Source organism: Dipodomys merriami, unplaced genomic scaffold (genome assembly GCF_024711535.1).
Source record: "Dipodomys merriami isolate MVZ:Mamm:240054 unplaced genomic scaffold, mDipMer1.0.p SCAF_420, whole genome shotgun sequence".
NCBI lineage: Eukaryota > Metazoa > Chordata > Mammalia > Rodentia > Heteromyidae > Dipodomys > Dipodomys merriami.
In genome coordinates this window covers 131,953-152,798 of record NW_027205827.1, presented here as the reverse complement: position 1 = coordinate 152,798, position 20,846 = coordinate 131,953, and the positions used below count along the sequence as shown (strand labels likewise).

Sequence of the window (20,846 nt, the reverse complement as noted above, 5' to 3'; positions counted from 1 at the left end):
CGACTTCCCTGGCCCTGTGCCCCGCATTTACCTGCTTCTCAGGATATGGGCCAGCCTGCGGTCTACCAGAATGCTCAGAATACAAGTGAGAATTACAATAAGAATACAAATACAGGCAAGTGAGTTCTTCCCTACACACACACACACACACACACACATACACACACACACACACCCATGGATGGATGAATCTGGATCAGTGGAGAAAGTCATCACTGTGGAAGAGGTGAGCTGGTAGGCCTTCCAGTGCCAACCTTACCTTATCAGATGTGGCTGCCTGGCCTCTAATTAGTGCACAACACATAAGATGTTGGACTACAAGATAATGACAAGGCCACTCCATGGTTTAGAACAATTCATCAGGCAACAGTTGGGGGAAGAACATTTACCTCAAAATTATGTTTGCCCTGACTTGTGTGAATTGCTATTCAAATGTATTATTCAAAAAATAAACCAGGCAGGCATCTAGGGTATTCATATGTATGAATAATTAATTTCAGATTCGAATGTAGAGGTTATTCTCCTGAGGGGGCGGGGAAACAAAGAGAAGGAAAGATTGAAATTAAACATGCCATTGGGGCATAACTGACTCAAAAGAGTGGGAAATTTTCTTGTCACTATGAATGCTGGTGTCTGATGTGGAACCTGTTTTTATTATGCTGTAGACCACAGCACAGGCCTTTGTACTTCCCCCGCCCAATTCTTGTCAGAAACCCTCAAAACTTCTCATTGACTCTTCTTGAACATTTGAATGTTGAAGATCAAAATTAATTTCTTTTCCTTTTTCCTTCCCTCCCCCTCTGTCTCTGTCTCTGTCTCTGTCTCTGTCTCTCTCTTTCTGTCATGGGGTTTGAATTCAGGGCCTGGGTACTGTCCCTGAGTTTTGGCTCAAAGGCTAATGCTCTACCACTTTGAGCTATAGCAACATTTCTGGTTAATTGGAGATAAGATTCACATAGGCTTTCTTGCCTAGTCTGGCTGCGAACCTCAAGTCTCAGATCTCAGCCTCCTGAGTAGCTAGGAATACAGTCAAGAACCACTGGAACTCAACAAAATTTCTGGGTTTTTTTCCCTCCAACTTCATGATAAAGTTCATTTCTCTGTCCTCATCCACCATTCCTGCTTCCATTATTTGGTCTGCATATCTCCATCAAGCCTCTGAATCAGCTACCAAGTAACATCTTCTAAGCCCATCTGCTACCATGTCACTCCTCAGTTTAGAAACCTTCTCTAGATCTCATTTGACTTGTCACTCAGTCTAAACTCCTTAACTTGGCACATAGGTCTGACCCTGGCCTGGTCTCTGCCTTCCTGCCAACCTTACCTTCAGCTCCCTTCTGTGTATCCGTGTGGACAGTGCACAGTTCCTCATATTTTGCAAATCCTTGTGTCCCTTAAGGTTGTTACTCCCAAACCTTCACCACCTATTCAATGGATTAAGGGCTAATATCCAGAATATGCAACGACATAAAAATAATCAGTAAAAGAACACATAATCCAATTAATAGATGGACAAATGAACAGATAATTCCTAGAAGTACAAATGGCTAATGAGTACACGAAGAAATAAATGTTCAATGTCCTTTGCTATAAAGGAAATGCAAATCAAAACTGTATTGAAGCCAGGTGCTGGTGGCTTACCCCCTGTAATCCTAGCTACTTAGACTGAGATCTGAGAATCACGGTTCAAAGCCAGCCTGGGCAGGAAAGTCTGTGAGATTCTTATACTCCAGTTAACCACCAGAAAACCGGAGGTGGTACTGTGGCTCAAGTGGTAGAGCGCTAGCCTTGAGCTGAAGAGCTGAGGGACAATGCCCAGGCCCAGAGTTCAAGCCCCACAACTGATAAAACAAACAAAAAACTACACTTTGCTTCCATTTTACCTCAGTCAGAATGGTAATCATCAAGAAAAAAACAGAAACTCTGGGGAGGAAAAAAACCCTTATACCTTATTGGTAGGAACACCAATTAGTACAACTGCTATGGAGATCAGTATGGAGGTTCTTGAAAAAAAACAAAAACAGACCTTCCTTATGACCCTGTCATATGTGTTTGGGGCACATATCCAAAGAAGCCTAAAACATTATTCAGGAAAGATACCTGCACACCCATGCTTATCATAGCACTATTCACAATGCCACACCGGTGTCTTCATCAACTGATGAGTGACTGTTAAAATGTGATATACATAGAACAAAGAGTATTATACAAAGAACGAAGAGTATTAGTCATTAAGAATGAACTGTATTTCATTTGAGGAAAATGAAACTGGAGATCATGTTGAGCAAAAGAAGCCAAGTTCAAAAACTGTGTTTTTGCTTGTAGGAAACCTGCCAGATATTCTTTGGAAGAGTGGATGGATGTGGGAGAGAAAGGGAGGTAAAGGAATACAACAAGGAGCATGCAGTTTGTCAAGGCACTGTGCATATGCCAATAGAATTATCACAATGATCCTCCCTAGAACTAGCAAACCTTTGCCAAATATTTGATCCGAAAAGGTCTCATTGTCTTCTCCTCCTAGAAGCCTTCCTTGGTAATCCGGGCAAAATTGACTGTGGTGGCATAAAGTTTGGGACATGCTGACCTCCTGCCCTGTGTTTTGGTCTTGTATGAAGGTATCTCTTTCCAACCACCAGCTCATGAAGGCAGAGCTGTCTGGCTTGTTCCTGGCCCTTTAACTCTGGTCTTGGCAAAAATGGGGTATAGGAAATATTTGCTAAAATGAAATGCTGGAGGAGAGCAGAGTTGTTAAGCGGGGGAGGGGGACCCTGGAGGTTGGGGATGTGACTCTATTGTAATGTACTTGCCTAGAAAATACAGGTGGTACTGGGTTTAATCCCTAAAAACACAAACGTGAGGACTGGATTCTTATAAAAGGGACATGGGAGAGTGTTGATGATGGATCATTGCTTAAGCACTCCCCCAACCCCCCCTCCCAAAAAAAAAAGCTTTATGGAAGGCTGTCTAGTATTCCAGGGATTCACTAGCCCTATGTCCACAAAGACAGCTTCGTGCAAGTTGTCAGTGAGTCTCGGCTCCTGTGTGTGGCTCTGCCTAGATCAGGTCACCTGCAGTCATCCTCTAACAGGGAGCAGTGACCTTTTTCTGCTCCTGTTGTTTCCCAGGTCTTTATACTCAGTCATCCAGGCCTGTCTACCACTCCCCTTCTCAAACTCTGGGCTTCATCCATAGTCCCAGTTGTTGCAATTCCCTTCCCTGAAAGATAATGGGGCACCCTGCATTGTTTTGTGCTTGCTAGGAACAGCACATTTTGTCCTCGGTGACCTGAAGACAACGTTCTGTTCATTTTTCAATGCTCAGTCTAAACAGGTTCCTCTGCTGCTGACCCTGGTCTCACCTCAGTACCTGTGCGCTCTCTCTCTCTCTCTCTCTCTCTCTCTCTCTCTCTCTCTCTCTCTCTCTCACACACACACACACACACACACACACACACACACATCCCTCCTCTCCCTCCTCTCCCCTCCCTCCCTCCCTCCCTCCTTCCTTCCCTTCCTTCCTTCCTTCCAGCAACTTGGGAGAGACTGAGATTAGAGACGAGGTCAAAGCCATCCTGGACGTAAAAGTTCTTGAGACTCCATTTCAACCAGTGTCTGTGTTCAGTGACATGCATCTGTCACTCAGTCACATAGGGGAGTGCAAAGGGTGATTGCAGCCTAAGCTGGCTCAGGAATGCAGTGAGACTCTACCTCAAAAATAACCAATGCAGCCGGGCGCTGGTGGCTCACGCCTGTAATCCTAGCTACTCAGGAGGCTGAGATCTGAGGATCTTGGTTCAAAGCCAGCCCGGGCAGGAGAGACCGTGAGACTCCTATCGCCAATAAACCACCAGAAAACCGGAAGTGGCGCTGTAGCTCAAGTGGTAGAGCGCTCGCCTTGAGCTGAAGAGCTGAGGGACAGCGCCCAGGCCCAGAGTTCAAGCCCCCACAGCCGACCAAAATAAAAAAAAAAACAATGCAAAAGGGAGCTGAAGGTGTGGTTCAAGTGGTAGTGTGACTGCCCAGTGGTGCAAGACCCTGAATTCAATTCCCAGTACTGCCAAAATCAAACAAACAAGAAAATGAACCTCCAGTGAGAATTTCCAGGGGTAAGTCCAATGGGCCTATATACATTTGACCACAGGCCCAGGAAATTCTGTGTCCTAACTCATACTAATCTGTAGTTTGAAACGAGTCCACTTAACAAGAATCAGAAATGTGCAAGTGTGCTAGTGACTCACACTTGTAATCCTAGCTGCTCAGGAAGCCATAATCTGAGGCTCAAGGTTTGAAGCCTGCCTGGGCAGGAAAGTCTGTGAGACTCTTAACTCCAATTAAGCACCAAAAAAGCCAAAGTGGTACTGTGGCTCAAGTGGTAGATTGCTGCTAACCTTGAGCCCAAAAGGTCAGGGATAGTGTCCTGGCCCTGAGTTTAAGCTCCAGAACCTGCACATGGACATGAACGTGCATACACACACACACACACACACACACACACACACACACACACACACACACACAAAAGAAAAATGTGCAAGCAAAGCTGGGCTCATGTTTGTCAGCTACTCAGGAGGCTGAAATCTGAGAATTTTGGTTCAAAACCATATGGGGCAGAAAAATCCATGAGACTCTTTAATGACCAAAAAAGTGGGAAGTGAAGCTATGTCTTGAGTGGTAGAGGGCTAGCTTTGGCCAAAACAAAACTCAGGGACAGTGCCTGGGCCCTGAGTTTCAAGCTCCAGGATGGACAAGAAGGAGAAGAAATAAAGAAAAGGAAGAAAGGAAGGAGGGAAGGAAGGAAGAAAGGTACGAAGGAAGGAAGGAAGGAAGAAAGAGAAGGAGGAGGAAGAAAAGGAGGGGAGGAAGAAGGAAGAAAAGAATGAAGGAGAGGAAGAGAGAAGGAAGAAGAAAGAAAGAAAGAAATGCAAGCAAATGAGCCTGCAGCTCAGGGAGAATAGGGAGCCCAGCCCTAAGGAGAACTAATTAGCTTTGCCTGAGACTGGCAATATCCAGGGCAGTGGGGGTGATTGGAAAGGAAAGTGGGAGCAGGTGTGGGCAGGGAGGGCCGTTGCAAGAGGTAATTGACAAAGGCAGCTCAGGATTTGATCAAGGTGGGCTTCAGAAATGCGTGTGGACGGGAAGAAGCATTTAAGAGTGGAGCCATTAGGCTCCTTCTTCTGGACCTTGTTTCTGTCCTTCAACTTTGCCTTTCTCCCAGACACGGCTCTGAGCAAAAGCCTATGCCCTGGTCAGAAGGGCTGCTGACCTCAATAGTTGCATGACACATCCTGGTGAAATACAAACGCATTTTTATCTAGCAAGAGCTGAGTCGATAAAGCAACCACAAACATTTGCGCAATGCCTCTGGATTTGCCACGCAGTTATACACTGATCCGTCCCCCTGGTTTTTTCACGTTTTGTGTCAGGGAAATTCTGTGTCCTGCCTGGATGACAGGCGAGGTCAGGGTTCCTGGTGTGGAGAACAGAACTAGCAGCAGAGGCGCCGTTGGGTAGCCAGGGCCGCACTCCTCCCTGGCACTTGTGTGGAGGCCACGTGCGTTGGTGAGCTCTCAGGCAAATGGCACCTTACCCCAGAGGTGGTTAACTCCCTGCAGGGAGCTGGTGAAGAGTGTGCGCTCCCAGGCCCACCCCAGACCTTCTGAATGCCAGTGTCCAAGCTGCAGGGCCTGGGGACTTGTGGTTTAACAGGAACCACTAAACTAGACGCAACTGGCTACAAGCCCAGAGCCCTGAGGGGTGACTCTGAGATACACAGCTGAGCAGAAGCTCTCTCCCGGTGCCTCAGTAGCCCCAACCTGCATAATGAAGTTGGGTCTGAGACTCTGGGGGTGGCTGCCCAGGTGGGCAGAGCTAGCAGGACGGTACTCAAGGACTCTGGATGCCTTTTCTTGATCTTGGGGACCAGGGTGGGGATCGGCGATGCTATGTGGCTCATTCTAGATCCCATTCACTTTGGGGTCTCCACTGCCAAGTCCCACTTTTGCTTTTCCTAGTCCCTTCACCTTTCTGGTCACCTTAGTTTCTCTGCACAGCTGGATGGGTGAGACCAAGGCACGTACAACGTGAAGCGCACTCAGGGGGGGCCAGGGATGGGTGGGACCTTGGGTCACCATGTGTCTTCCAGTGAGCACTTAGGAGCACCTGGTCTCTTGGTTCTGCTGCGTGGACTCATCATTCAGTTCCATTGAATGAGGTGGTGACAGACAAGACACAATGAACACAATGCACGTTTCATGTACACACAATGAAGATGCTGCCGAGATTCAGCATCTAAACCACAGAGACAGTAAGCAGGTTGAATGTTGAAAGAAATATCAACTGTGGGAATTATTTAAATAGTAAACACAACAAAATGCTTCTGACTTGGATAATAATGTGTGAGAGGAGTAATTATAATCACAAAGATGGGACGTTGTTAGAGCTCGGCCTCCTCCCTCCCCCATCTTTCCCAATCAGCTACAGCTTTGTCTGCCAACTCCACACCAATCCCACACCACTCTCTCCTGCCCATCGTCCTCACCGATGTTATCACTGATGTTATCTGAAGGTCACCTGCACTAAGACATTGGTGCACAGTCTCAGATAACCTGTGAGCCCCTTCCTTGTGCCATTGCACTCCCCCCTTTTATTCGTATATATTAATTGCACACAGGGATTTTATTGTGATATTTCCATGCATGATGTACTTTGATAAAGTTCACCCCTTTTCCTCCCTCCCTCCCTCCCTCACTTCTATTCCCCCCACCCCCACCTTGTGCCAGGGCTTGAACTCAGGGCCTGGGAAGCTGTCCTTGAGCTTTTGTGCTCAAGGCTGCCACTCTACCACTTGAGCCACCACTTCATTTCTGGCATAGACTTTCTTGCCCAGTCTGGCTGTGAACCTCAATCGTCAGATCTCAGCTTCCTGAGTAGCTAGGTTTACAAGCATGAGTCACCAGCACCTGGCTTATTTTTCTTTCTTTTAAACCCTATTAAAGGCTTTCATGATTTTATTTTCATATATATACAGGAAGAACTTCAATCATACTTACCTCCCTTGTACCAGCCTGGACTGCCATACTTATTGTGAATGGCTATGATTCCTTTTTCTCTTCTGCATCCACAAAGGCAGGGCTCCTCTGAGTGTTTCTGTGTCCCCCCTGCCCTGGCCCTCACCTCTGGGGCGGAGGGAACTTCTTTTGGATGGAAGGCAGGGTGAACTGGCAGCTAGGGTAACGGGACTGCATGCCCCAGTTCCTCTAGAACTTTCTGGTTTTGGTGTGCGAATCCAGCATTCGACCAAATCTCTCTGTTGGGGACATTAGTCACTCCACAAGCAGAGCCCTAGTAGAAGAACCTTGCCCAAACTCAAGTTCTGTTTTATGGAAGGAGACTGCTTAGCTTCTGCTTCAGTTTTAGTTGGGCAAGCCCAAGCGGCCAGGCAAGTCCAGACTTGCAGCAACAGATGGACAGTATCTCTCTAGCCTTTGATCCAGGACTATACTTCTATGACTTTCTTCCTGAATATTAAAAAAATAGGAATAGAGATTTCTGAATCATATTTCTGAACCATACTTCTGTGGAGTTGGTCATATACAATCTGAGTATGTTAACTATAGGAAAGCAGCACATTGTACAGCTATGAAAAAACAGATCCAAGCCAGGTGCCAGTTGCTCACGCCTGTAATCCTAGCTACTCAGGAGGCTGAGATCTGAGGATTGTGGTTTGAAGCCAGCCTGGGCAGAAAAGTCCATGAGACTCCAATCTCCAATAAACTTCTCAGAAAAGGCAGGAAGTGATGCTGTGGCTCAAGTGGTAGAGTGCTAGCCTTGAGCATAAGGAAGCTCAGCAATAGCATCCTAGGTCCTGAGTTCAAGCCCCAGCACTGGCAAAAAAACCAAAACAGATCCTAGCTACTGTAATTCTAGCTACTCAGGAGGCTAAGAGCTGAAGGTTGTGGTTCAAAGCCAGCCCAGGCAGGCAAATCTGAGAGACTCTTATCTCCAATTAACCATCAAAAAGCTGGAAGTGAAGCCGTGGTTCAAGTGGTAGAGAAAAAACAAAACAAAACAACAAAAACTTAAGAGATAACACTCAAGCTCTGAGTTCAAGCCCTACTATTGGCATACAAAGAAAAAGTAGATCATTTTGTAATAACATGAGGGGAAAGGATATGATACTAGGGACAAAATTAGGACAAGCCTAATTTTACTTAGAAGTAATTCTACATATAAGGAAGACAATATAAGAAAGACAAGAGGTGCTTTGGTGTGCAAACTGTATCATTGAGTTGAGGGTAATTTTTGTACTTTTCTAAAATACAAATTTAGCTTGGCTTATATAATCCACAGATCAGGAACTTTTGGAGAACACTGCTGTTCTTCAAATAGTGGTGTCGGAGCTGTTTTCATTCTGTCCTTCCTGTCGAGCAGCATTCCTGGGGAGAGAGGACCGGGAGTCACAGGGTGTCTCTCAGCTCTTGCCGGTGCTGCTTCTGGTGCCTGGGAAATCCTAGACTTGGAGGTGAGACTCTCAGGTGAGGCCCAGCTTCTATACTACTTCTCTCTCCTCCCACCGCAGCACCATCATCTACTGCTCCACACCACTCTATAAATTGGAGTCAGTTTCTGGCTGTAATGCTCCTCTGAGCCACACGAGGGCACCACACCCACACTGATGATATCCTGCCTCAGACCAAGAAGCCTTCAGAAGCTGTCCTCCAAAGCCAGAGGGATTGAAGTCACTGCAAGCCTGTGATGTTCCCTCTCATCAGAGAGCCAGCGAGGAAACAATAACAACAACAACAACAAAACCCCAATAACAGAAAGGCTCATAAACTGAGAAGATCCAGAACTGTACTGACCAGTGGCCCTCGAAGCTGGCCACTTTCAGGCACCCTGAAGCATGTGGACATAGAAGCTGTAAGGTCCCTTCAGGCTCACTCTTAATCCCTGCAATGCTGAAGGCACCTGGCTGTCCATCATGTCCTAAAGACTCAAGAAAGGAGATTCCTGTACTTGGCTTTCCACTCTGGCTCACCAGCCGGTCCCAGTCTCTGTTTCATGCTGTTTACTAATTGAACGAAGAGGAGGAGGAGGAGGAGGAGGAACAGGAGGAGGGGGAGGAGGAGGAGCAGGAGTAGGAGCAGGAGGAGCAGGAGCAGGAGGAGGAGGACCCAACAACTTTCCAGACATAAACAATCTCAAGGTGTTCTTTCCTCCTCTGCCAGAAGCCCCTGGGCAAACAACGGGAGACCATGTGCCAGGTCATGCTCTGCCTCCTCTAGGAGTAGAGGTCTGCTTAGGCTACATTGTAAGACCCTATTCAAAAAACGAAGCGGGGCTAAGTGTATGTCTCAGTGGCAGAGCACTTACCTGACATGCATAAGAGCCTGGGTTTGATCCCTAGTACTGGGGAAGGAAGAGAAAAAGAAAAGAAAAAGCCAGCTATGGGCCAGTAGCTCATACCTGTCCTAGATACTCAGGAGGCTGAGATCTGAGAGGAGCGAGGTTTGAAATCAGCTCAGGCAGACAAACTTGAGAGACTCGCATCTCCAATTAACCAGCAAAAAGCTGGAACTGGAGGCATGGCTCCTCATCCATTCTCCGACAATCCCCCTCCCCTCCCATCCCCTACAGCGCAGACGCTTTCCTGTCACCTGTCTGGAGCATCCTTGCCTCCAGGCTCCCTGGTGAACTCCTGCTCATCCTCTGAGGCCCAACATGTTCTGATTTCTGCAGAGATTCATCTGGCCGCTCCCAGTGTGGGGTCCTCTGTACTACATCATGTAAAACATCATGTTTGGTTTTCCACACTGGAAACCTATTAAGGCCACAGGCAGAGTCCATTCACTTTTACTCTCTTTCTCTCTCTCTCTCTCTTTTTTTTTTTTTTTTTTTGGTTGGTCAAGATGCTTGAAGTCTGAGCCTGGATGCTGTCCCTCAGCTTTTCAGTTCAAGGTGAGCGCTCTACTACTTGAGCTACAGCACCACTTCCGGCTTTCTGGTGGCTTATTGGAGATAAGAGTCTCACAGACTTTCCTCACCCAGCTGGCTTTCAACTGCAATCCTCAGATCTCAGCCTCCTGAGTGGCTAGGATTATAGGCGTGAGCCATAGACGCCCCACTTCCATTCACTTTGGTATCCAAGAGACCTAGGGAGCAGGAGACACTCAATGAATGTCTGCTGACCCAATTAACTTGTTTCCATCTAACGAGCTCATTAGGGACCTGTCTTCCGAGTCATCAGAGAGCAGGGCTCCTCCTTTCCTGGAAGAGCCATCTTGAGAGATGATTGTTGAAGCTCAGTCTTGGCAAGAGGAAGGTCAGGCCACAGGATTCCCAGGGCACACAGCATATTTGAAAGCAAGCAAGCATGTGAGCTCAAGGAAGTACATTGAAATGAGTTGGTTGTATATTAAAAGCTTCACATTAAATATACATCATGGTATAGCGTAACACACAGAACTGCAACTTGACAAGGGCACATTTCAACCAGAAGTGGTTAGAAGGAGTCAGGGAGACAAATTAGCCTGGGGGAAAGAGATGGAGAAGTTGAGGGCGCCTTCCAGGTTTGGTCTTTGCTGATAAGTATTGGCTTCTTTTAAGTGTGAAGAGGCAGATGTGACAGTTTGCTGGACAGTTGCCTGATTCAGTAGGACCTTTTCAGGGATATCCCCGGGTCAACTCTAAAGCCAGCCTGGTTTGTCTGAAGGGCACAAGCACTGTCTCCAGGATTTGTGAACACACAGTAGGCCTGGCTGCCAGGCCCTACCAGGCTTTTGGTGAAGTGACATCAATCACTTCTGAGTGTCTCAGACAGCTGCTGGATATGCATTACAAAACTGCAGAAGCAGAGTTGCTGTGGGAAATGATCAGGACTCCCTCCAGCTGTTGCTCTAGCCCCCAAGGGCCACAAGCCCAGAGCCACTAGACTTCAGCAAGAGGCCCAGCCTCTACCATATTTCAGTGAGAGGCCTTCCAGAAGGCTCAGGGCCTCTTGCCTCTTTCCTGCAAGGTTGCTCTGGGAGTCTCTCAGGATTGAAGGGCCTTGGAGGGCAGGTGGGCCGACTCCCCACAAAGCCTCCATTCTTCCTGCGGCCGCCATCTTGTTCTGCTGGGCTGCCAAAAGGGCCCTTGACTCTGTGGGGCTCAAGGACAGAGCTGCTGAAGTGGCCAGAGCATTGTGGTCAATAATGAAGCCAGCAAAGAAGGGAAAGAAAAACGTCCCCGTGGCTCTGAGCAGAAAGGGTCTGAAGAGGCTGGAGGCTGTATTCTCAAACAAAATGCCCAGGGCAAGATATTGTGTGGCAGGCAGCCCTCCCCCTCACCCAGCTCATTTTTTTTTTTTCTCTCTCCTTTCCATTAATTGGCAGCAGATGAAAAAAAAAAAGCCAAAACAAAAACCAAACCAACGCCAGTAACCTGAATGTGAGTGTTTCTGAAAGGGAAAAGCTGTTTCAATTGTTAGATGTCCAAGAAAACATGAATACCACGCTGACAGAGGAAACAGTCACAATTAGAGGAAGGAGGGGAGAGGTTCATAAAAATTAAAGGGAAAAAAATTCCTTTTAGCATCTCCCATCCTCTAGACGGCTCCTCAGCCAACCTCAGTCCCTCAGGCAAGCGGGCAAGCTGGGGAAGATGAGGTAGCGAAGAGGGTGCTGGCAATCCCACAAGCCGAGGCTAAGCTGGGGGTCCGGCTTCACTTCCTCACCCCTGGGCTCCAGACCTCCCTCAGAAGCTTGCTCGAAGCTGTCCTCCAGGGAGGGCTGTGCAGCTCGGCAACCTCAGGAAATGCTTAGAATGCCGCATCTGAACGCGCCCAGGCCAAGCCTCAATCTCCGATTGCAAGGCTCAAAGCACTGCGTCCTCCTGGGAGAGCCTGGTGGCACCTGTGTGGACCCCTGCCAGCTCCCCACTCACTTCATTGTGCCTATCCCCCCTCCCCCCCCAACCAGGCAGCCCGGGTCCCTCCAGGCATTCTCTTTGACCTCTCTGACCTGCAGGCTGTTCTGAAAAATGCAAAACAGGCAAAGGCTGGTTTCTTGGGAGACTAGACCAAGGCTACAGCCACCGTGGCAATACCGAGGGGCTGGGGCCCCTGGATGGACAAACAAGGATCAGTTAGGGTGACCCAAGAGGTGGGGTGTTTAAGAGGGGACATCAAGGAACTAGGTTTGCCCGAAGGTGGCCTTTAGTCCTGCTCTGCCCCAATCTGACAGGTCTTATGGAGTCCTCCAGACCTCTCTCCCCGCTGGGCAGTGGGCTCCAACTGTCTGTGAACATAAGCAAGTGCTCTTCCTAAAGGTGCCATCCTGCTCAGATGTATCAGAACCCTTGCTGAGTCTGAGTGGTAGTCATGTAATTCATGGGGTGTGGCAGCCATGCCTTTCATGCTGCAAGGTGGTGGTTAAGGCAGGGGGTCAGATAACTCATTTTTGGGGGTAGGGGGAGGGTTGGTCATGGCCTTGAACTCAGGGCCTGGGTGCTGGAACTCAGGTCTCTGAGCTCTCTTGCTCAAAGCTAGCACTCTACCACTCTGAGCCACAGCTCCACTTCTGGTTTTCTGATGGTTAATTGTAGGTAAGAGTTTCATGGACTTTCCTACTTGAGCTGGCTTTGAACCTGGATCCTCAGATCTCAGCCTCCTGAATAGCTAGGATTATGGGCATGAGCCACAAGTACCTGGCTGGATAATTTGTTTTTCATCCAAACAAGACATCCAAGTTTTGTTTATTATTTTTTTTCCCCCAGAAAACCCAATGGAGGGGCTGGGAAGGTGGCTCAGTGGTAGAGCGCTTGCCTTGCATGCATGAGGTCCTGGGTTCGATTCCTCAGCACCACATAAGCAAAAAGAAAAAAGCCAGAGTGACACCGTGGCTCAAGTGGTAGAACACTAGCCTAGAGCTGAAGAGCTGAGGGACAGCGCCCAGGCCCAGAGTTTAGGCCCCACGACCGGGACTCCCCCCCCCCCAAAAAAAAAGAAAACTAAATGGAATTGATTGTATGTGAGAAGCACCTGCCTCAGGAGGCTGGGACATGCTGGAGGGTGTGTATGTGGTTTATGTATGTAGCAGTAGTGTGGATGACCAAGACAGCCCTTCGTCCTCCCGTGGCCAGGTGACAGCGAAGCCATGCAAACCAGAGCCTTGGTCATGGAGTCTGCCCTACTTCCTATGAGCTGGGGGAACCTCGGGCATGTTACTTCCTTCTTCCGACACTCTTCTCCCCCATGTTAAAAACCTCAGCCTGCTGGCTGCTGTACACCCAAGGGGCTCACCTGGACTTGCCTCCAGGTGCCAAGGGCAGGAGGGAGAATCTTGGTGCTAGATCAGCCTTAAGACTCACAATGCTCCTTACTGACTGTGCATCTGGCTGGCCCTTCCTGCAGGCTGACTTTCTCCTCTGGCCAAGCTGTGCTCCTCAGCTCCTGGCCCAGTTCCTGCAGTAGCCATCCAGGTGCCCAGAAGCTGCGGGGCCTAACTGGAGCCCCTGCCTCCTTCTCTCCCGGAGCCTGGCATGCCAGCCAAGCTGAAGACACTGAGCTCTGAGACCGAGACAGGCATGCAAATACCGCCCCTGCCCAGACCCTGTGTGGTATAGAAAACAAGGGATGAGAATATATATTAAATGACTATTTTATTTACACACCCTATTCATAAATAATTGCATCCTCTTTCTGACTGCACAATGATTCCTTGAAGATCTAATGATTACAGAGAGACTAGAAGTAGATGGGGACTTTCTCGTGTGTGTGTGTGTGTGTGTGTGTGTGTGTGTGTGTGTGTGTGTGTGTGTGTGTGTGTGTGTGTGTGTGTGTGTGTGTGTGTGTGTCCATGTTCTCTTACCTATGTGCCCATTGTGCACCCAGAAACACACACACATTGGAGAGCCAACCCCTGGGCCCTCCTGGGCTGGGGGCCAGCTTTGGCTCCCAGCACCAAAGGGAAAAGTTTGCCCTACTCAGGTATGAGTTTGTGATAGCTGGAGAACAAAGAGATGCAGCCCAGGGATTTCCGCTCCGCCCACCGCTGGAGCTGCTCCGCCTTTGTTCATCCTGGAAGGCATCTCTTTGGATTGCAAATATTTTAATTCACAGAAACTCAAGGAGGGGGGTGGGGGCGGGATGGGGACTGGGGCAGTGGGCGGCTGGCAGTCCCTCTTCATCCAGGGCCCTTCCAGCCCCGGAAGTGGCAACAGCATTCTAAGACATGCAGTGGTGTGCTAGTACCATACACACAACACAAACTGGATACAGCTGGCAACACAGCTGTGCTGGTGGGCGCCCGGCCAGCGCCTCCAAGTCTCAGCACTGTCACTGAGCAGGGCCGGGCTGGTCCGCTCACAGGGTCCGCACAGCCACCGGGTAGAGGAGGGACAGGTGCTCAGCCCCTTTGATGGGGAGCTTTCTGGTGGTGTAGTAGTGGATGACTTCTGGGACACTGTCGAATGGAGGGCTGTTCTGACCCAGCACGTATTTCTCTTTGGTTTTGGCCAGTTTCATGTGCATAAAGCCCTGGTTGCTCCTGTGAACAAAATACAGTGATCAGAGATCTGCACAGCACGGAGCAGACGTCACAGCATCAGTTTTGCTCTTCTCCCCCTGGGATGAGAGGCTGAGCTAGAAGGGCTGTGGGCTGTACCCAGAGCCACAGGTGCCCAGGGACAAGCCGAGCAACCGCAGGAGAGCCTGGGACACCAGGGGGGCGGCGGGGGTGGTACCCAGGTAGGAATGAACTTTCCCAGTCTTCATTGAGCTGTTGTCAGTAGAATGTGGGCAACGCTTTTCCGCAGGCACTCCCCTCTGCCTCCTCTGAGGCCCCACCTGTCTCCTCTGCCAGGCAGTCTTCCAGGTTTGCACAGGCAGAGCTCCTTTCTTCACGTCACTGCCCTGAGAAGACTCCTGCTTCCATCTGCCCTGCCTGAGGTTATTTGGCCACCCTCCCTGTTCCGCTACGGGTGCCATGAAGGAGCAGGGCCAGGCCTTTGTGTCCACAGTACCTGCTTCAGAACTGTCTGGGACAAGCTGCCCAAGTCTGCTGAAGGAAGAGCAGCAGAGGCCGCACGGGCATACTCACGCCTCATCACCCTGCCCCGGTGCTGGCTATCCCTTCCTTGCCCACCAGCCTGGACTTTTGTGACCCCATGGCGATTCTGACCCCACATCTACAGGTGACTGAGGGCTTCCCCAGCATCCTCCAATTTACCCAGTGTGTGCCACTTAGCCAGGAAGTTGGGCTTGGGAGTGACCTCCTGCCATCTAATGGGCCCACTGATGGGCTTTGGTCATCTGTGACCAGCTGGAGAGGACGGTGTGGACTCAGAAGGTCTGCCGCCTTCCTTAGTCCCACCAACTCCTCTCCCGCTTCTGCGCTCCCATGGGGACCCTGAGACCATCAACATTCTTCTCCAGTCAGGACGGGGCCCCCAGCGCCCCCTCTCTCAGTGCCATTTTCAGATAGGCAGAACAATCGCTTAATGAAGTGCAGACCTGAGCAATGCATCTGCTCATAATAATACATTTAGAGACGTCACCCTTGGCTTAAAGGAAATCATTCAGAGAGCAATTACATTTTCGAGAGAATAATTCCTGTGAAGAACTGAAATTTAAGTCAAGATTTTTTAAGGCTGGTGATGTTCTAATTACAGAGCCTGTGGCAAGTTTCTCCCCGTGAAGGGTCACTCCGCTGGAGAACGCCTCGACAAGCGTTCCGGGAGCAGGTGGCCAACTCATGTAAAGCCAAGCATGCTGGAGAAGGCCAGAGTTTTCCATGGTAAGGGTGGGAGAGCTCAGTGCATTCAAAGGCTTGCAGGGAGGGCATGAATGGTGCCTCATTTCTTCTCTGAGCGCCAAGTGGGGTGATGTATGTGTGTGTGTGTGTGTGTGTGTGTGTGTGTGTGTGTGTATGTGCTTGCGCGTGTGTGCGTTTCACGTGTGTGCACGCATACTGGTTCTAGGGCTTTAACTCAGGGCTCAGGCCCCAGGCCCCAGGCCCAATCCTGGAGCTTTTATGTTGTTGTTGTTTTTTTTAAATAGTGGCTGTTGGAGGGAAGAGTCTCATGGAGTTTCCTGCCCAGGCTGGCAATCCTCAGATCTCAGCCTCCTGAGCAGTCAGAATTACAGGTGTGACCCACCAGCGCCTGGCATGGGGTGACTTTTTAAGGAGCCAAGCCACCAGACTTTGTGATCTACCCCCAGTCCAGGGCTTGGGGAGCAAAGCAGAGAAGCTGTCTGAAGAAGGGTGGCCGCAGCCGGTGGAGACTGAGTGCACCTCATTGTTGAGGGTTGGGGAAAGCAGCTGTGGCCAAATAACTTCATGTTTTCACTCTGGTTTCTTCCTTTTCCAGTGGTGATAGGAAGTACTGAACTTAGAGCCTTGAGCTTACTACACAAGTGCTCTATCACTTAAGACATACCCCAGTCTTTTTGCTTTAGTTTCTCAAATCGATTTTTGCTTGAAGATAAGGATCCTCCACTTTCTGCCTCCTGCATGAACCACCATGCCTGTCCTTCACACTTTCCTTTCTTCTCTTGCTTCTCTCACTCTTCATTTAGGGCTAACATTCTGCCTACCACTTGAGCCCACAGCTCCACTTCTGGCTTTTTCCTGGTAAACTGGAGATAAGAGTCTCATGGACTATTCCTACCCAGACTAGCTTCAACCCCTGATCCTCAGATCTCAGCCCCCTAAGTAGCTAGGACTAGAAGAGTGAGCCACCAGCACCCACGCATGCTGTTTTCTTTTAGAAGTGACTGGCAGTGACGGTGACAACAGCTCTGATAGAGCCACAGGTGGATGTCAACGGTCCATTTCCAGGCTGAGGCTTGGAAGGGTCACCAAGTGGTAAAGACAGTACTGTTGTCTGTTAACATACAGTGAAGCAGGGTACTCCCTTAATTCCCTACCGCCGCTCCAGGCCTGCTGTCCGTCCTCCTTCCGTGCTGTTATTTCTTTCTCCACTAACTTACACCACGAGCAGGCTGTGGTGTACACAGGGGCTAAGTGGGTCATGAAACTCAGAAATCAGGGCGGAGCTGGGACCACAGTCCAGGACTAACATGCTAGGAGACAACTGGCCCCAACGTGACAGTTGTGTGGCCCTCATGCTGCCCTCACGCCTTGCTGGGTGGGCTCTGTCCCTGCCTCATCAGTGCCACAATGGCCTCCGCGTGTGCTTTTAGTCCTCGGTGTCTGGAACCCTGTGTGTCTATGCCAGGCTGCCAGGCTGCCAGGCTCACAGTCCTGCTTTCACTGGGGAATCTGCCTGCATTGCCCTTTGGGGCTAGTGGCCTCTCCCTATTAGCCAAGTCTTGGGTATTGAGGTTCAGGAAGGGAAGTGAATGGACCGCAGTCACACAGCATTGGTTTAGTGGTGCCAGATCCCCTTCATGGGGTCTTTCTCAGAGCCTATGCTCCCAACCTCTGCAATCCTCAGACCCAGAGAGGTTGCTGTCTAACCCTCAGTGTTCCATGTGAGGCTGGGCAGGGTGGCAGGGAAGAGGCCGCAGACTCTGAGCAGACATCTCCTCCATGCGGATCTCTTGGGTTACTTCACCAGGCTACTGGCAGAGCAGAGAGCAGAAGAGCTGGGAGTCAAATGCTACAAGTGGGAACACACATTTTCCCTGGAATTGGGAACAGTATAACCTGGCTAGTGAAGGCCCCAGCCACAAAGGTAGGATGGCAACTTCATCCCAAGGGATTCTTGGGTCCTGAGAAGGCTGGCCAATCCTGGACTAATGCAAAGGTCAGGTGACATCACACACAATACATCCTGATTGGTCACAAGGTTCCCCCCCCCCCCAAGTGAGAGGCCACCAAACAACAGATGTGAAACTAGTGCAGTAGTAGCTGGGTGTGATAGTGTGTACCTGTAATCCTGCCTCGCAGAAGGCTGAAGCAGGAAGATTTTGGAGACTTTGTCTCAAAAAACAAAACAAAAACCCTCAGAAACAAAACCTCCCCAAAGTGGCTGCCAATGATGGATCTAATGATATCTAACACTACATCAAAGAAGACACCAGTAGTTGTTGGAGGGTGAGCCTCTGTCACAGACACCAGCATAAGAAAGGAAACCGTAAAAATCTCTATGGAGACTGGGAATGTGGCTTAGTGGTAGAGTGCTTGCCTCGCACGCATGAAGCCCTGGGTTCCATTCCTCAGTAATACATAAACAGAAAAAGCTGGAAGTGGCACTGTGGCTTATGGTAGAGTGCTAGCAAAAGACCCTCAGGGACAGTGCCCAGGCCCTGAGTTCAAGCCCCAGAAGCCTGCATCAGACAAGGAGTGTATACAGGATGCCATGGGTGCTGCTCTGAACAGAATGGTTTTTTTGGGGGGAGGGGTGAGGTGGGGGTGAGGAGGGGGACTCCTGTTGGTACTTTGGAGGGAACAGATCAGAGAGGCAGGCTCTGGGCTTGGCCATCCCTCTCTCTGCAAGGCAGCATGCACTGCTGCAGTATGGGTACCACCATGGTTCTGGGAAGACCGTCCCTGGGGAGCGGTGAAGAGCTTTTGTGTCAGCCCTGTCTCCTTTGATAGGACATCTTGAGAGAGCAAAGTCACCATTAGGGGTGTCTCTAGTGGGTGACCTGTCTAATGAGTCTTGCAAGGTCGGTGGAGGCGGGATGCTAGGACTGTCATGGTGCTCAGATCCCTCATTACCATCACAAAAAAGCACCTCCTTGTCACCAGCACCAGGATTAGCGTGCGTGCCTGGTGCGCTGGCCTAATAACAGGCCCCACCTCGCCTTCTAATCATGAGCTTTAATAAAACATCACTCAGCCCACAGCTGCCCGCCCTGCAGAGCAGGGTGCGAGGCCTCACCTCTTGCTTTTAGACCTAATTGCTTGATGCATATTTCATGAAGAATCCTGGGTAATAGTTATGTTAAATCGCTTCTTTTCATGATGAAATGACTTAAAAACACTTGCATATAATATTGATGTAGGAGGGGGGAGGAAATTGCCCTTGGGGACTAGCCTGTGAGACCCAGTTAGAAGAATACACACACCAGGGATATTTCTCGTTAGCCTGAAAGGTGGACGGAAACTTTCTTGACGCAGATGGCCATAACATTGTCCTTGAGCTCAAAACCTTCTGTAGCTCCCTTCTGCCATTAGGTATTGGGGGAATCAGCCCTCCTGGAGCCCCCACCAGGTGCCTGGCAGAGAAAGAGGTGCTGCCACAGCTGCATAGCAATGGTGACAGGCAGGTATGACCATCACTGTTAGAGATGGGGAAACTGTGGCTCAGGAAGGTCACGTGCCTTGGCTCTCAGATGTGAATCTGTCTGCTGGACTCAGAGTCTGCACTCTTAGCCTGGCCTTCCGCGGCTACAGCTACTGCTGCAGCCTCACCTTCCCCGTCAGTCGCCCCACCAGGTGGTTCTGGGTGTACAGGTGGGCCTCTGTGGGCTCACAGCACCTGCCTGGCCCCCAGCCAGGGCACTGCATGTATGCCAATGATCCCTCCTTGCCACCACTGGTAACCTAGTCAGGCCTTGCACCCTCCCCTGCATGGTAAGCATCTGTCTCCTTGTGTGGTCCATCCAAGGTCGGATTCAGTAGCTGCCTTTTCTGGTCCAAGATAGCCAGTGTGGATTGCAGAGTGAGCCCACTGGGAAGCAGAGGTGGTCCCTTAAGGTGGGTAAAGGTACCTGCTTCCCAAAGCAAGAAAATCTTGCCCTTGGACAGTCACAGGGAACAACAGGACAGACACCTGTTTTCTTGGGACTAAGGAAGAACTTATACCTGGGGCCACTGAGCTGACCAGTTTTTTCTGCCCAGATCTAAATACCTAAGCCTCAAATACGAGGCCAGTTTCTCCCTAAACATGGCCTCTTGAAGTGAGGAACAAGCTGAGCCTTGGTCCTTCCTAGCTAGGGCCCTTTTCCTTTTTTTTTTTTTTTTTGGTTCATCTTAAACATCTCACTCTTACTTCAAGCACATTCTGGAGCAAGGTGGGTCAAAGGAGTGGGTAAAAGGAGTCTGTGCACTTAACAATTGGCATGATGTTTTTCAGGGAAGGGAGGTGGGCACCTCACCAGCAGAGCCCAGGGGACACAGGTTCTGTCGTTAGCACAAACAGCCCAAGGGACCTTCTGTCCCCTTCCCACCAGTGGAGGTAGAGATGTACAGGGAATTTATGTTGAATCAATAGGCAATCAGGCCCTGTTCTAAAGCTAATCTGCTCTGACCTTGGGCAGGAAGATCAGTCCCAAAGATGTGGATGATGGTAGCCACCCAGGTGCCTATAAAACAGGTAGTTCCTGCTGTACTCCTGGTGACTGAACGAGGTCCATGGAATCCACTCAGAAACTGAGCTGGCTGGTACCTCATATCAATAGTCCTCCACCTTCTCCTACTGCACTGTAGACAAGGGATGGAGATCTAAGTCCCTCTGAAAAGATACTGGGTGGCTGTTACAATGGCACTCAGCAAAGAGAGCCATAAAATCCTAGGAGGAGAAACACAGAACCGCAAACTCTCGGACATTCACTAGACAATTTCTCCAGATACCTCCCCAGGGCTTCATGGCTGCAAGACAGGGCCCACCTGTGAATCCCAGGCAGGCCTGGAACTAACTATGTAGCCTAAGCTGGCCTCGAACTCTTAATCCTCCTGCCTCAGAGAACGAAGACACACAAGTGCTGCACAGTATGGTCTGCCTGGGGCATGTCTGGGAAGATGCTGGGTGCTCCCTTAGTCCACAGTTGGATGAACCTGTGGCTTCACAAAGAAGCAAGGAGAGCTGTTATTAAATGCAGATTTCCCACTGCCCAAAGACCAAGGGCCCCAAAGGCCCCTTCTGGCTGAGATGTGCTATGAGTCCCAATTGTGTGTG

General features: G+C 49.8%; 1 protein-coding gene across 1 annotated transcript in view; it reads right to left on the bottom strand.

Moving 5' to 3' along the window:
- Positions 1-13,620: 13,620 nt before the first annotated feature.
- Positions 13,621-20,846, bottom strand: part of LOC138807538 (SH2 domain-containing adapter protein B) — a 136,172-nt gene continuing 128,946 nt past the window's right edge. The window contains exon 6 of the mRNA XM_069993294.1: positions 13,621-14,524. Within this exon, the coding sequence (XP_069849395.1) occupies positions 14,341-14,524 (184 nt within the window). The 3' untranslated portion in view covers positions 13,621-14,340. The remainder of the gene's footprint in view (positions 14,525-20,846) is intronic.